This window comes from Cervus elaphus, chromosome 20 (genome assembly GCF_910594005.1).
Source record: "Cervus elaphus chromosome 20, mCerEla1.1, whole genome shotgun sequence".
NCBI classification, from domain to species: Eukaryota; Metazoa; Chordata; class Mammalia; order Artiodactyla; family Cervidae; genus Cervus; species Cervus elaphus.
The window spans coordinates 120,529,485-120,545,078 of NC_057834.1; the positions used below are offsets into that span (position 1 = coordinate 120,529,485).

At 37.8% G+C, this 15,594-nt stretch overlaps 1 protein-coding gene and 1 non-coding gene across 5 annotated transcripts in view; one reads left to right on the forward strand and one right to left on the reverse strand.

Annotated features, from left to right (window-relative positions):
• The window catches only part of MAST2 (microtubule associated serine/threonine kinase 2), a 203,300-nt gene that overhangs the window by 103,053 nt on the left and 84,653 nt on the right, over nucleotides 1-15,594 (reverse strand). For all 4 annotated transcript variants that reach the window (XM_043876746.1, XM_043876744.1, XM_043876745.1 and 1 more), the window contains exon 4: nucleotides 8,304-8,335. In XM_043876746.1, the coding sequence (XP_043732681.1) occupies nucleotides 8,304-8,335 (32 nt within the window). The remainder of the gene's footprint in view (nucleotides 1-8,303; nucleotides 8,336-15,594) is intronic.
• Nucleotides 512-702, forward strand: LOC122678399. Its single transcript, XR_006336085.1, has one exon. It is a non-coding gene; the product is annotated as a U2 spliceosomal RNA (small nuclear RNA).

Here is a 15,594-nt window from a genome sequence, read left to right on the forward strand (position 1 = left end):
GAAAGCTTCTGACATAGACATCAGAAGGGGGACAGAGAGTGCCCCCCCTCGCTAGTCTTAGCAAGGGAGCTATATACTTTTTCAATTGGTTATTACAGTAAATCAAAAGAATGTCTCAAGGTTGTAAGGGTCTTACCAGACCCACTCCCACAATATATATTTTAAGATAACAGGATTAGAACTAACAATAGAAAAGGAAAGATATACCCATTTGAATGCAGAGTTCCAAAGAATAGCAAGGTTCTTCCTCTTCTCCTTTGCCTCTCACTTCTCTTCTTTTCTCAGCTATTTGTAAGGCCTCCTCAGACAACCATTTTGCCTTTTTGCATTTCTTTTTCTTGGGGATGGTCACTGCTTGATGGTCACTTTTCTTGATCACTGCTTCCTGTACAATGTCTCAAACCTCTTTCCATAATTCTTCAGGCACTCGGTCTGTCAGATCTAATCCCTTGAATCTATTTGTCACTTCCAAAAGTTCCAAAGAATAACAAGGATTAAAAAACAATCTTCCATCGCTTCTCGGCCTTTTGGCTAAGATCAAGTGTAGTATCTGTTCTTATCAGTTTAATATCTGATACGTCCTCTATCCGAGGACAATATATTAAATGGATTTTTGGAGCTGGGAGTTGGAATAGGAGCTTGCTCCGTCCACTCCACGCATCGACCTGGTATTGCAGTACTTCCAGGAACGGTGCACCAAAAAAAAAAAAAAAAAAACAATCTTCCTCAGTGTCAATACAAAGAAATAGAGGAAAACAACAAAATGGGAAAGACTAGAGATCTCTTCAGGAAACTTAAGAGATACCAAGGGAACATTTCATATGAAGATGGGCACGATAAAGGACAGAAATGGTATGGACCTAACAGAAGCAGAAGATATTAAGAAGTTGGAAGAATACACAGAAGAACTATCCAAAAAAGATCGTCAAGACCCAGATAACCACGATGCTGTGATCACTCTCCTAGAGCTAGGCACCCTGTAATGCGAAGTCAAGTGGGCCTTAGGAAGCATCACTACAAACAAAGCTGGTGGAGGTGATGGAATTCCAGTTGAGCTGTTTCAAATCCTAAAAGATGATGCTGTGAAAGTGCTGCACTCAATATGTCAGCAAATTTGGAAAGCTCAGCAGTGGCCACAGGCCTGGAAAAGGTCAGTTTTCATCCCAATCCCAAAGAAAGGCAATGCCAAAGGATGCTCCAACTACTGCACAATTGCAATCATCTCACACGCTAGCAAAGTAATGCTCAAAATTCTCCAAGCAAGGCTTCAACAGTATGTGAACCATGAACTTCTGGATGTTCAAGCTGGTTTTAGAAAAGGCAGAGGAACCAGAGATCAAATTGCCAACATCCACTGGATCATCAAAAAAACAAGAGAGTTCCCGAAAAACATCTATTTCTGCTTTATTGACTATGCCAAAGCCTTTGACTGTGTGGATCACAACAAACTGTGGAAAATTCTCAAACAGATGGGAATACCAGACCACCTGACCTGCCTCCTGAGAAATCTGTATGCAGATCCAGAAGCAACAGTTAGAACTGGACATGGAACAAAAGACTGGTTCCAAATTGGGAAAGGAATACATCAAGGCTGTATATTGTCACCCTGCTTATTTAACTTATATGCAGAGTACATGATGAGGAACACTGGGCTGGATGAAGCACAAGTTGGAATCAAGATTGCTGGGAGAAATATCAATAACCTCAGATATGCTGATTGTCACCACCCTTATGGCATAAAGTGAAGAAGAACTAAAGAGCCTCTTGATGAGAGTGAAAGAGGAGAGTGAAAAACTGGCTTAAAGCTCAACATTCAGAAAACTAAGATCATGGCATCTGGTCCCATCACTTCATGGCAAATAGATGGGGAAACAGTGGAAACAGTGACAGACTTTATTTCTGGGGGCTCCAAAATCACTGCAGATGGTGACTGCACCCATAAAATTAAAAGATGCTTGGTCTTTGGAAGAAAAGCTATGACAAACCTAGAGACATTACTTTGCCAACAAAGGTTTGTATAGTCAAAGTTATGGTTTTTCTAGTAGTCATGTATGTGAGAGGTGGCCTATAAAGAAAGCTGAGAGCTGAAGGATTGATGCTTTTGAACTGTGTTGTTGGAGAAGACTCTTGAGAGTCCCTTGGACTGCAAGGAGATCCAACCAGTCCATCCTAAAGGAAATCAGTCCTGAATATTCATTGGAAAGACTGATGCTGAAGCTGAAACTTCAATACTTTGGCCACCTGATGAGAAAAACTGACTCACTGGAAAAGACCCTGATGCTGGGAAAGATAGAAGGCAGGAGGAGAAGGGGATAACAGAGGATGAGATGGTTGGATGGCATCACCGACTCGATGGACATGAGTTTGAGCAAGCTCTGGGAGGTGGTGATGGACAGGGAAGCCTGGTGTGCAGCAGTCCATGGGGTCCCAAAGAGTCAGACACGACTGAGCGACTGAATTGAACTGAATTGAACAGAGTTTAAGGGATAACATATCCTTGAGCAAGATGAGTTGTTTTGTTGTGCAATCATCAGCTCTGGGCTTGAAGAAAAAACGCTTGTCCTTTTCTCCTCCTTGACAACTTCAGAACCCTATCTCTTCCTCAAGAGCCCCAGACTCCTTTCTCCTCCTCGGAGACCACAGACTTCTTATCAACCTACCTAAGAATTGACTCTCCCACTTTCATCCAATATCTGATGTCCTAGTCCACTGATCAAATGAGTAAGTCAACACTGCAAAGGTAACTATCCTCAAGGACTCAAGTTTAATAAAGGCTACCAATAGCAACACACACACTATGACAGGTGCTGTAGCTACCTTTTCACTCCTACAGTTTGTTCTTTATCTCTACTGATTGCTCACAGCCTCAAAGAAATAAAAACATTTCAAGAAATATAAGGACAATTACCTTGAGTTGTAATATGTATTAGAAAAGTTTAACTTTCTGGGTAACTAAAGACTAGAACATTACCGACACTGAGCTCCTAAGAATAGGGCCTAAAAAAAAAAACAGAATAGGGCCTAGATATTGGTGCTGATTCACAAACCAAAAAAAATCCTATTTGATAGGAACTGTTAAGAGGGGGTTCCGCTACAGACCCAGGCAAGGGAAGTCATTCAGAGCTGTTTCAAATGAGAAAAAAGCAAAACGCAACATTCCTATGGCTTGGATAAACAAGTAGAAATAGCTTTAGAACTTCATTTTCTTTCAATTATTTTGCCACAGATATGTACACTATCAACAAAGTTATCAGCTCTATAGGTCTGATATTCTAGACTAGATTTTTTTAATGCAATAAAAAAAAAATTTAATACCCCGATGGGTTTAAATATGACATAGTTTTCCAAAAATGAAAACAATTTTACTTCAGGAAGCTACATCTAAAATAAATGATATGAGCCAAGCCAAAAGAACTTTCATAACCAACTTGTCCCAACAAAGTCTGTATCATTGTAGGCCTGGATGTTCTCATTCCCCATCTTGGGATTTAGCTATTCTCTTCCTAATGTGACCAAAACCAACCATAAATAGCCTGTGACTTTTCTAAGGCACCCTATTGCTCATTTAACTTTGTTTAGGATCTTACTAATTTGTTTTTCTGAAGAACTTACAGTTTTTAACAGGTAATTATAGCCTGCTAATAATAAAAACAGTAATAAACAACTACCACTCTTTCAAAGTCTACTAATTAAATAGGCATTGCACTAAACACTTTAACAATAACAAATAGCTGAATGCTAAATTGAAGGTTCTATGCCATACATTTTATATGCATAATCTTTTACAAATGAAATGAGGTATTTGAGGCTGCTGGGGACAAATTGTCAACACCCCTGTCTAAGACCAATACTTCCACATGTACTTAGATGGCCTCCATTTTTGCTTACTTAAGAATAATCCAGAAGTTGTTCTCTCTACTCTTGCATCAACAGCTCCTTGGTTACTGGATAATTTCACTGATGTACAAACAAGATGTATCTCCTATTTATACTTTGAAAAGAGAGAAAAATACTCAACTCCATTACCTTTCCAGGTATCACCTAATTTCTAAAATCCTCTTTTCAGCAAATCACTCTGAAATAGTAGTATAGACTACCTCCTCTCCAAAATATCAGAAAAGAAATAAGAATAATTAAATGAAACACTGTATATGCTTCACTTACATTTAACAACTGTTAACATATTGCTACATTGCTTTTTTCCTCCATTCTCTTTTCCTCTCATTCACTCCCTCTCTTGCTCTAACACATACACACACACACTTTTTGTTAAATAACTGAATCATTTGAAAGTCAGCTATAAACATTATAATAATTCCTTTCTCAAGTACTTCCACAATTAATGTCCTTGCTGTAAGAACAAGGAACAACCACAAAATTGTCACACTAACAAAGTTTAACATTGGCACCTTTTCATCAAAAGAAAAGTCCACATTCAAATTTCCTTAATTGTCCTAATAATATCCTTCAACTATTTTTAAAAATCCAGGATGCAACCAAAAATCAATCAAGAACTACATTTATTCACCAGGCCTCTTTTCTCCAACAATCTAGAACATATCTTTAGGGTTTGTGGTCTTTTACAACGTCAGCATTTTTGAAGAGTTCAGGCCAGCAGTTCTACAGATTATCACTTCAATTTGAGCTTTTCTGATTGCTTCCTCACACATTAGATTGAAATTAGACTTTTTTTTTAAATTAGACATTTTTTTAAATACAAATAATACAGAGGTTATACTGTCTCCTATTCTGTCTCAAATCCATTCAAATCAAGCTTTGGACTCACCTCTGATCAATGTCACTTGCCAAGGTCACTAATTGGGTCTTCCCTATTACTAAACTCAAAAATCAATTCTTAGTTGTCATTTTACATAGCCTTGACACTTTCTTCTGGCTTTGGAAACACCACTCTCTCTTGGTTTTATTGCAACCTCACTTGGATGTTCTTTCTCAGGCTTCTTGACTGACGTATTCTCCTTGTCTCCTAATAAGTAAATGCTGAAGAGGCCCAGGGCTCAGTCTTAGATCTCTTTTCTGACTAGATTCATTCACTCAACAGGTCAGTGCTTCTCAAACTAGCTGTGATGAAGGACCAAGTGAAATTTCCATCATTGCAAAACACAACAAATATAAAATAACAGAAAAATGATCAAATGCTTGAAGGTCACAACAATGTCAAATTGTTTAAACTTCCTTACTAAAGCAGTTCATTGATCATCACCTGTCAGCTGACTACACTTAAGTAGCATTTCAGTAGTTTATCTCATTCAATCCCGTAACTTAAATTATCATCTATTAATATATGCTGTCAATCCCTAAATGTATAATTCCAGATCATATCTCACCCTTGGTCCCCAGGATTCACACATGCAATCTCTTTATCAACACTCTTTCTTGAATGTCAAGCAAGCACCAAAGTTGCGATTCCTCCAAAAACTGCCATCCTACCCATCCCAAGAGCAACAATAACAACAACAAAAAACCCCTGCTCCACTCATAATATTCTCAATCTTGTAAAGTAAATGGCAACTATATGCATCTACCTACTCAGCCTTAAAACCTCACCGTCAACTCAATCTCTCTCTTTTTCTCATATACCAAAATTAACTATCAGCAAATATTGTCAGTTCTCCTTTTATACATCCAGAATCCATTCACTTCTCACCATCTAAGCGCCTACCAGCCTGGCTAAGTAGTCATCATCTTGACTGAATTTTGTAATGGTATCCTCACTTACTTTCCAGCTTTCACTCCTGCTCTCCCTACAGTCTGAGCAACCACTGATCTTGTTAAAACCTAAGACAACTACTCAATAATGGTGCTGGGACAACAGCTATGAACATTCAAAGGAATGAAATCAGACCCTTACCAGGACCACATACAAAAAGTAAGGTACCCTTACTTTCCTGATTTCTCTATTGAAGATGCTATGTCATCCTCTGCCATCTACTACACACTCTGTACAAAGACAGGCCCAGCTCTCTGCAGAAGAGGTACCATGAGCTACCATTATTTGGGAAGATGACTAAGTACAGAGTTCAGATAAACCAGTCATTTCATTTACAAGTGAAACATTTCAAGCCTAGAAATGATAGTTCCTGTTAAAACCATATATAACTTGTTAGTGGCAAACTGTAGATTAGCATCCAAGTTTCTAAGATTTCTTCCAGAGCAAAATTCTTTCTACTCCTCTAATACTAATGATTTTTTTTTAAATTATTGTTCTGGTTAACTTAACTCTAAGTTCCCAAAATAGAGAAATGTATCTAATTGAATCTTATAACCTCAGAGCTTACAGCAGTGCCCAACAAACAGCAGGTATTAGTATGAATTTACTGAATGAACCACTGTTTAAATGTGAGTTAGTGTATTAAAAAGTATTTCTGGATAATTTCCATGGCGATCCAGTGGTTAGGACTCAGTACTTTCACTGTCAGAGCCCAAGTTCAATCCCTGGTCAGGGAACTAAGATCCTCCAAGACACTTGGGCACGGCAATATTTAAAGGTAGTGAGAATAGGCCTAACTTTAGATACCACTAAAATAAGCAAGAAATGTCTCTAAAGCTAAATTGATCCAAAATTTCCTCCAGTTTCAAACAAAAATCACTTTCACAGGATATCCTTCCTTCTCTGCAAACTATTCATTAGAGGTATACATTCCTGAAAGAAGTGACCAACCTCAGGCCTTCCATTTCACCTAACGTGAAGCAAAGGCAAAGCTCAGAGAACTTCCAAAGAAAAGGAACCTAAAGGATAAAAAAAACGCCAGAAATAATAGGAAAGTCGCCAAGTACAAATATTTGCTGAATGTGACGCTGAAACGTCACTCTCTTTCAGTTATATGTACCATTCAGTGCATCAGTAAGTGCATCAAGTTAAGAGTCCTGGCAGCACTCTTGCCCAGTTTTTAGAAGACTCAGGACACCTGAGAACCTAGAACTGAGATTCACTGCGAGAAATAAAGATAGAAAGGTGACTCTTAAACAATAAAACATATCCAAATTTAATCTACTTATAAGAATTCTGAAAGTAACATACACTTAAACTAAATCTAAAAAATGAAGCACTATCACATATATTGTCTTTCTAATAACTATTAAAAAAGAAATAAAACAGGTATCAAAATGTTCATTCTATAGATAAAGCAACTGAGGAGATGAAGCGATTCCTCCACATTACAAAGTTAATTAAGTGACATAGCCAAGACTGACCCCTAGGAGTTTTCTGACTCATAACTCAAGTCTCTTTATATCAAATCACAGTGAGCTTTCATAAAGCAGCCAAAAGGACTTTATAAGAATCTCAGAGGACAATTTAATCATTAGAGCATTTTTACAAAGCAGAAGCCCAGAATGACAGTAACAGAAAAACCATGTGTTTCACACATTTTTAAACGTGTACGATGTATAAAGTATACTTAATAAATATATGTGAATACCATTGTGTCCTCCTCCATAATTATGTCTCATGTATTTCTGTAAGGAAAAATTTCAAAGCCATTGTTTTAACATAGCCCTATTTCCTTATTGTTTCTCAAATTTGGTTTCTTAGCAAAATCACAGTAGGTGTGGGTGCAGGTACAAAAGAATATAGGCTCTTGGGCCCCAACATGGAGATTTTAATTTATATAAGTTCAGAATCGGCATTCTAACTGCTTTTTATCATTTAAATGTACGTTTTTAATCTGCAATAATAAGCATTCTAAATGATCCTGATTAGCCAAATGTGCAGTACTACCCCAAAAAGAATTCTTGAGAGAAAAAGCAGGCCAAGAAAATATTGGAAATTAAAATCCTGGGACAAAGATCATTAATGAATTTCCCTGAGCCTAGAAGCCGGAATAGAACAAACAGGTAAACAATAGCCCTATTCCAACGATCCCAAACTTAGCTTTTGTTTGCCTCAACTTGTTGACCTCTCCCTAGTACTATGTTATGGGACAGATGCAGATGTTAAGAGCTTCAATTTTACAATTCTCAAAATGCATGACAACTAAACTCAATAAACTCCAGAACACAAGCATAAGACTGTGATGGGTATTTAATTGGCAGCTTTCTCTCAAATGTTAGACAAAAAATGACATAGAGGAGAGGATTTGGGGTAGGGAGTGATGAGGGAGAGTGGAAGAGCTGACCTAGTGAGAGAAGTTGGCTGGCCCACTGGTTTCACTGGCCCAGAAAAGAGGCCACAGAAAAATACACTCATGAATAAGAGTTCTCTGAGTGATACTGAAAACAGTCCCCAGGAGGGATTCCTAAGCAGGAGATCATAATCGCAATCATCATCATCATCATCTACTTACAAGCTGCCTCTTCTTGGAAGGCTCAGCTCCTTCTGAAAAACAAAACACAAACACGGGTTAGAGAGAAAGAAGAGCCCAGCTCGGTCCTAAAAGTCTGTGCTCTACGTCCTAGAAGATATAGCATCATTTTAATAATGGCAAAAAATCACTAGCTCTAAAAAATAACCTTTTCCTTTGTCTCTTAAATTTTAGTGAAATAATAAAGTTTAAGCAGTCTGGCTAACCATCATCTCCTCATTCTTACTTGCTGATGTTTCACAGAACACTGGCAGCAATTTCACCACTAGATGGAACCAACAGGCCAGTGTAGATTCCAGGTACTCACTGGGCCAGCCATCAACTGCTGCTAAATTGTGAAGGATTCATATCATTAGTCATGGACATGAAAGGAATGAAATGGAATATTTTCTTTAATTATAAAATATTTTATACAAATAAATTATAGAAAATAATACAATAGAGATGATGATACACACCACTGGCATGAGAAATGACCCCTACAATAGAAGTTGGGCCCCTGTGACATGCTTTCCAAATTTATCAAGTCCCACCTCCCATGAGTCTCCACTTAACAACTATCTTAATTTTTTGTTTATCTTTTCCATACATGTCTTTATTTTTTATTATATATATCCTTAAATAATTACTAGCATTGTTTTATGTATTTTTAAATTATATACTTAAAATACTGCATATATTCATCAGCTAACATCAATCTACACTATAATTAGGAGACTCACCCATGTGAATATATTTCACTTTAGTTCATATATCTATAGTACAGTGGTCCAATCCATAAATTTTTATAATATTTATTTATTGCTCCTCCAGTAAATGGAAACTTAATTTTCTTTCCATGTTTTTCTTCTCCAACAAGACAATGCTCCTATAAACAAACTATATGTGTTTTGTCACCCACAAGCATAAAAAGTTTCTTGGTAGTATACACTTAGATGTGGCATGAACTGAGTCAGAAATTGCATTGGAAATTGCTCCCAAAATGATGATATCAGTTTACCTTCCCCTCCAATCCAGATGTTCAAGCTGGATTTAGAAAAGGCAGAGGAACCAGAGATCAAACTGCCAACATCCGCCAGATCACCAAAAAACCAAGAGAGTTCCAGAAAAACATCTACTTTTGCTTTATGGACTACACCAAAGCCTTTGTGTGGATCACAACAATCTGGATAATTCTTAAAGAGATGAGAATACCAGACCACCTTACCTGCCTCCTGAGCTATCTGTATGCAGGTGAAGAAGCAACAGTTAGAACTGGACATGGAATAACAGACTGGTTCCAAATTGGGAAAGAAGTATGTCAAGGCTGTATATTGTCACCCTGCTTATTTAATTTACATGCAGAGTACATGATGAGGAATGCTAGGCTGGATGAAGCACAAGCTGGAATCCAGATTGTCGGGAGAAATATCAATAACCTCAGATATGCAGATAACACCACCCTTATGGCTGAAAGCGAAGAACTAAAGAGCCTCTTGATGAAAGTGAAAGTGAAAAAGTTGGCTTGAGGCTCAACATTCAGAAAACTAAGAGCATGGCATCCAGTCTCATCACTTCATGGCAAATAGATGGGGAGACAGTGGAAACAGTGAGAGACTTTATTTTTTAGGGGCTCCAAAATCACCGCAGATGGTGACTACAGCCATGAAATTAAAAGATGTTTGCTCCTTGGAAGAAGTTATGAGCAACCTAGACAGTATAAAAGCAGAGACATTATTTTGCCAACAAAGGTCCATCTAATCAAAGCTATGGTCTTTCCAGTAGTCATGTATGGATGTGAGAGGTGGACTATAAAGAAAACTGAGCACCAAAGAACTGATGCTTTTGAACTGTGGTGTTGGAGAAAACTCTTGAGAGTCCCTTGGACTGCAAGGAGATCCAATCAGTCCATCCTAAAGGAGATCAGTCCTCAGTGTTCATTGGAAGGACTGATGCTGAAGCTGAAACTCCAATACTTTGCCCACCTAATGCGAAGAACCGACTCACTGGAAAAGACCCTGATGCTGGGAAAGATAGAAGGCAGGAGGAGAAGGGGACGACAGAGGATGAGATTGTTGGATGGCATCACCAACGCGATGGACATGAATTTGAGTGGGCTCCGGGAGTTGGATAGGGAAGCGTGGCATGCTGCAGTTCATGGAGTCGCAAAGAGTCAGACACAACTGAACGACTGAACTGAACCAAACCAACACTTTCTAAGAGTTCTTCTTTCCAAACCTTTCTCCCAAACTCCTGACACTTATAATAATCAATTGCCTTCTCAACATTTCAAATCCAGTATGTCCAAAACTGAACATGTCCTCTCCACCAAAATGAGCTCCAACCACAGCCTGTTCATATCTCCTAGACGATGGTAATTCTTTTCTTCTGCTGTTCAGACCAAAACTCTGAGTATCTGGACTCCTGTTTTTAACACACACCACATCTCATCCAACAGGAATTCTTAAGTGCTTTAAATTTAAAATACAGTCAGAATACAATGATTTTTCTCTGTCTCCAAAGACAAATGCTTACAATCTCTTAAAGAAAAACCTTGGATTTAGTCATGTTTCAGAAATCAGAATTGGGAACAGGTAATAGCATATACACACTCACTCACACACACACACATACACACACACACACACGTATAATATAAAACACCCTCAACAAAGACTAGGTCACCAACAAAACACATCAGACACATCAAAATTTGTCCAGTTAAATGTATGAGGACAACAATAAATTTGATTAAAAACTCTCAATTCAGTTTTGTCACCAGAAGAGCCCAAATGAGGTCATGTTTTACTGTTAAATGAGTTACAGAATCTCCTGGGTTTTGCCATTGTGATCTAAGGACTGATGGTCCTCTCCCCAGCCTCACAACTGTCTCCCAACTGGCAACCCATTCCTGCTTCTATCCTTACCCCTCCATGGTCTAGTCTCAACATAACACAGTGATCCTTTTAAAGGTCAGTAAGATCACAACACTCCTGCTCAAAATCCTGGAATGGCTCCCCATTCCATTCATGAATAAAAGTCAAGAGCTAGCTAGATGACCCTCCTCCCCTCCCCAGTATCTCTCTGAACTTCACTCTCCAGTGCACACGTGCACACCTTGATCCAGCCACACTGGACTCTACTGTTTGTCAAACACATCAAGTATTCTTCTGCCTTAAAGCCTTGTGCTTATCTGTACACTCTGCCTAAAATGCTCCTCTTCCCAAAGTATTTCCCCGGCTAACCCCTATGGCCTTCAAATCTCTTGGCTCAATTTTCACCTGAGTTCTTAATGAAGCCTACTACCCTGATAGCTCTATATATTACAACTTGTTTTCCACCCCCCTCACCCTCCTACTCCACTCTACTTTTATAACCTACACATCTTCAATACACCTATCACTTCTAACGTACTATATAATTTACTTGTTTATTATGTTTATTGTTCATTTTCTGTCTTTACCCACTAGAATCTAAGCTCCATGAGCACAAGGATCTTAGTCTGTTTTATTTACTAATGCATCTCAATGACTTAGGACAGTGATTGGCAAGTAGTATAATAGATGCTCAAAAAGTATTTGTCGAACAAACGATTTCACATACTCTCCAATACCTGGTATTTGTTAGACTGTTTAATTTTGTTTAATCTAATAGCTGTGATCCTATCATATATGGTTTTAACTTGCATTGCCCATAATTACTAGTGAAGCTAAACAATGCTTTATGTGGTTAGGTCATTAGGTTTCCTCAACTGTGAATTACCTATTTACAGTGTTCACTTGGTATCAGTGGGGAATTGGTTCCAGAACTTCCAGCAGATAACCAAAACCTGCAGATGTTCAAGTCCCTTAGATAAAATGACACCACACATTATAGTCAGCCATCTGTATCTATGGTTGCGGGACCCACCAAGACACAGGGCCAAGTCTATATCCCCAGCCTATTTTTCTATTAGATTTTCTTTTTTCTTATCAGGTTATAGGCATTCACCTGACATATACTGGATACTAATTATTTGTGGACTGTTGTTTCGTAGCTAAGACGTGTCTGACTCTTTGCGACTGCAGCACTCCAGGCTTCTCTGTCCTTCACTATCTCCTGGAGTTTGCTCAAATTCATGTCCATTGAGTCGGTGATGCTATCTAACTATCTCATCCTCTGCCACTCTCTTCTCGTTTTGCCTTCAATCTTTCCCAACATCAGGCTCTTTTCCAATGAGCTGGCTCTTCACATCAGGTGGCCAAAGTATTGGAGTTTCAGCATTAGTCCTACCAATGACTATTCAAGGTTGCTTTCCTTTAGGAATGACTGGTTTGACCTCCTTATTATATTCATTGAAAATGTCCTCTTAATCTTTTTATTTTTTTAATGGAGTCACCAAAGAATTTAATTTTTATACCATCCATTTTATCATTCTCCTTTATGTTATGTTTTTACATATAAGAAATATATCCCTGACACACAGAGCCATGAATATATTTACTTATATTTTCTTCTAAAAGATTATAGGTTTACTTTTCACACCAAGTCTGTGAATATACCTGGAACTTATTTTTACATATGGAGGGAGATAAAAATTCTCAAAATTTGTATAGTGAACATCCATATACACACCCACAATCCAAACTGTACAACTGTTAAAACTTTGTGATTATTTTCTTTGTCACATATTGAGCCATCTACCCACTGGTGTTTTTTTGTTCCTTTTTTTTTTAATGCATCTCAAAGTAGACTATGGACGTTAGCACATACTTCAGCATGTATATCATTAACTAGAATCCAGTATTTGTTTACAACTGTTTCACAATGTTGGTTTTTTTTTTCTTAAGGTAAACTTACAAACATTAAACTGCACAAATCTTAGGTGTACCAATCAGTAAGTATGATATTGTATACACTCAGGTAACCTAAATCCCTACCAAAGTATAGAACATTCCATCAGTCCAGAAAGTTTTATCATATATTTTCTGAGTAAACCCCCAATAAACCACTATTCCCTCACCCCAAGCAAATACTATTCCCACATTTTCACCATAGATTTTTTTTTTCAGAGCTTCATATGAATGGAATTGCACAAGTATGAACCCTTTTATATAAGGCTTATTTCATTCAGCACAGTGTTCAGAAATACATCCATGTTCCTGCATGTAACAGTAGCAATATCCAATCATACTAATAGAACATATTTTTTTTATCCTTTCTCCTACTAATGGACATTTGGATGCTATTCAGGTTTTAGCTATTAACACCCCTGTACAAGTCTTTCAACAGGCATGTATCTCATTTGTCTTGAGTAAATAAAAGTGTGACTGCTGGGTTATAGGATTGGTGTATGTTTAGTTTTATAAGAAACTACTAGATCTTTTCCTAAAGTGATTGTATTAATACTATGTTGTACTTGTATTAACAATGTATGGGAGTTTCTATTGCTTCACATTCTAGCTAATATAGATTACTCTCACTAATAACATAAGACTTGCTCTACATTCATGCCACTTACATGACATCAGTATTTTAAATTTTAACCATTCTTGTGAGTGTGTATTGGTATCTCACTGTGAGTTTAACTGACATTTTCTTGATGAATGTTGAGCATGTCACGTGTTTATTAGTCATCAGTACATATTCTTGTATAAAATATATTGCCCCCTTTATAAGTGAACTGTTTATCTTTTTATTATTGAGTAGAAGAGGTCTTCACATATTCTAGATATAAGTCCTTATTAGATATTTTGATGAATATTTTCTCCCAGCCTGTGGCTGGCCTATTGGAGTTATTAATTGGTGTCTTTTTTTCCCCTTGGGTGAGGGTGGGGGGAAGCATGTGGTTTGCAGGATCTTAATTTCCTGACCAGGGATCGAACTCATGCCCTCTGCAGTGGAGACGTAGTGTCCTAACCAATGGACCGTCAGGAAATTCCTTTAAGTGGTACCTTTATGAGCAAAAGTTTTTAATTTTGATGAAGGTCAACTTGCCAGTTTTCTTTTTAAATAGTGCTTAGCATCTTGTCTAAGAAAATTTTGCCTGTGCCATGGACACAAAAAATATTTTCCTACATTTTATTTCCAAATGCTTTATGGTTTTAGTCTTTATGTTTAGGTTCATGATCCATTTTGAATCAATGTGGGAGTAATATTTGATTAGGTTAGTATTACTAATACTAATTAGGTTAGTATTTGGGGTAATACTAATCTTACACTTCTAGGTTAAACTGAACTTTGTCAAATATGCCATAAGATTATCTTTGCTAATATTTTATTAATGATTTTTACACCTATGTTCATAAGGGATAATGGCCTCCAGTTTTCTTTTACTATAATGCCTTTGTCAGATTTTGGTATCACAATTATGCCAGCCTCCTAAAACCAACTGTGAAGTCTTCCTGCCTCTCCTCTATTTTCTGAACAAGTCTGTCTAAGAATGGTATTACTTTACTAATAAAACCATCTAGGGTCTGGAGGCTTTTATTTAGGACTTTTTGCTTCTACATTAACAAATAAAACTGGGCTATGTACTTTTTCTTCTCAAGTTGTCTTGTTGGTTTTGGCATCATGGTTATACTATCCTCATAAAATGTGCTAGGAGAGTGTCCTCTTTCTATTTTCTGAAACAATATATATAAAATTGGGAATATCATTCTTTGAATCTACCTGACAGTTCTGGCTTTTTGAATAGTTTAAATAGGTGACATGGGGTGGGTTTATTAATATATTTGGGGGCAGTAACAATAAACAAGCTTCCCTGGTGGCTCAGTGGTAAAGAATCTGCCCACCAATGCAGAAGACACCAAAGATGCAGGTTCAAACCCTGGGTCAGGAAGATCCCCTGAAGAAGGAAATGGCAACTCCACTCCAGTATTCTTGCCTGGGAAATCCCATGGACAGAGGAGCCTGGTGGGATTCAGTCGATGGGGTCGCCAAGATTCGGACATGATTGAGCTACTATAGAATAACAAACAATAAACAAAAATTCTATGAAATGCCTATGTGCCCCTCTCTGAATCACTTTTAGATAAGGAGATGAATCCATGGAAATCCATCCCTTCTCCAATCCTCACCAATTCTTGCACCTACACAAAAGCCTACATTTGCAAGATGGATGCCCAGGGCTCCAGATCAGTACTTTTTGGCGCCAAGCTGTCCATAAAGACAGGCCTAAGGCAAAGTGAACAAGGTAAGGTCTCCAATCAGATAAAGGTAGGCCAAGGAACAATGATTTCCCTAACCTCTCTTTCCCATGGAATATTCACAGCAGGCTAAGGAGGAAAGCTGCCTAATCAGGAAATCTGGCTAA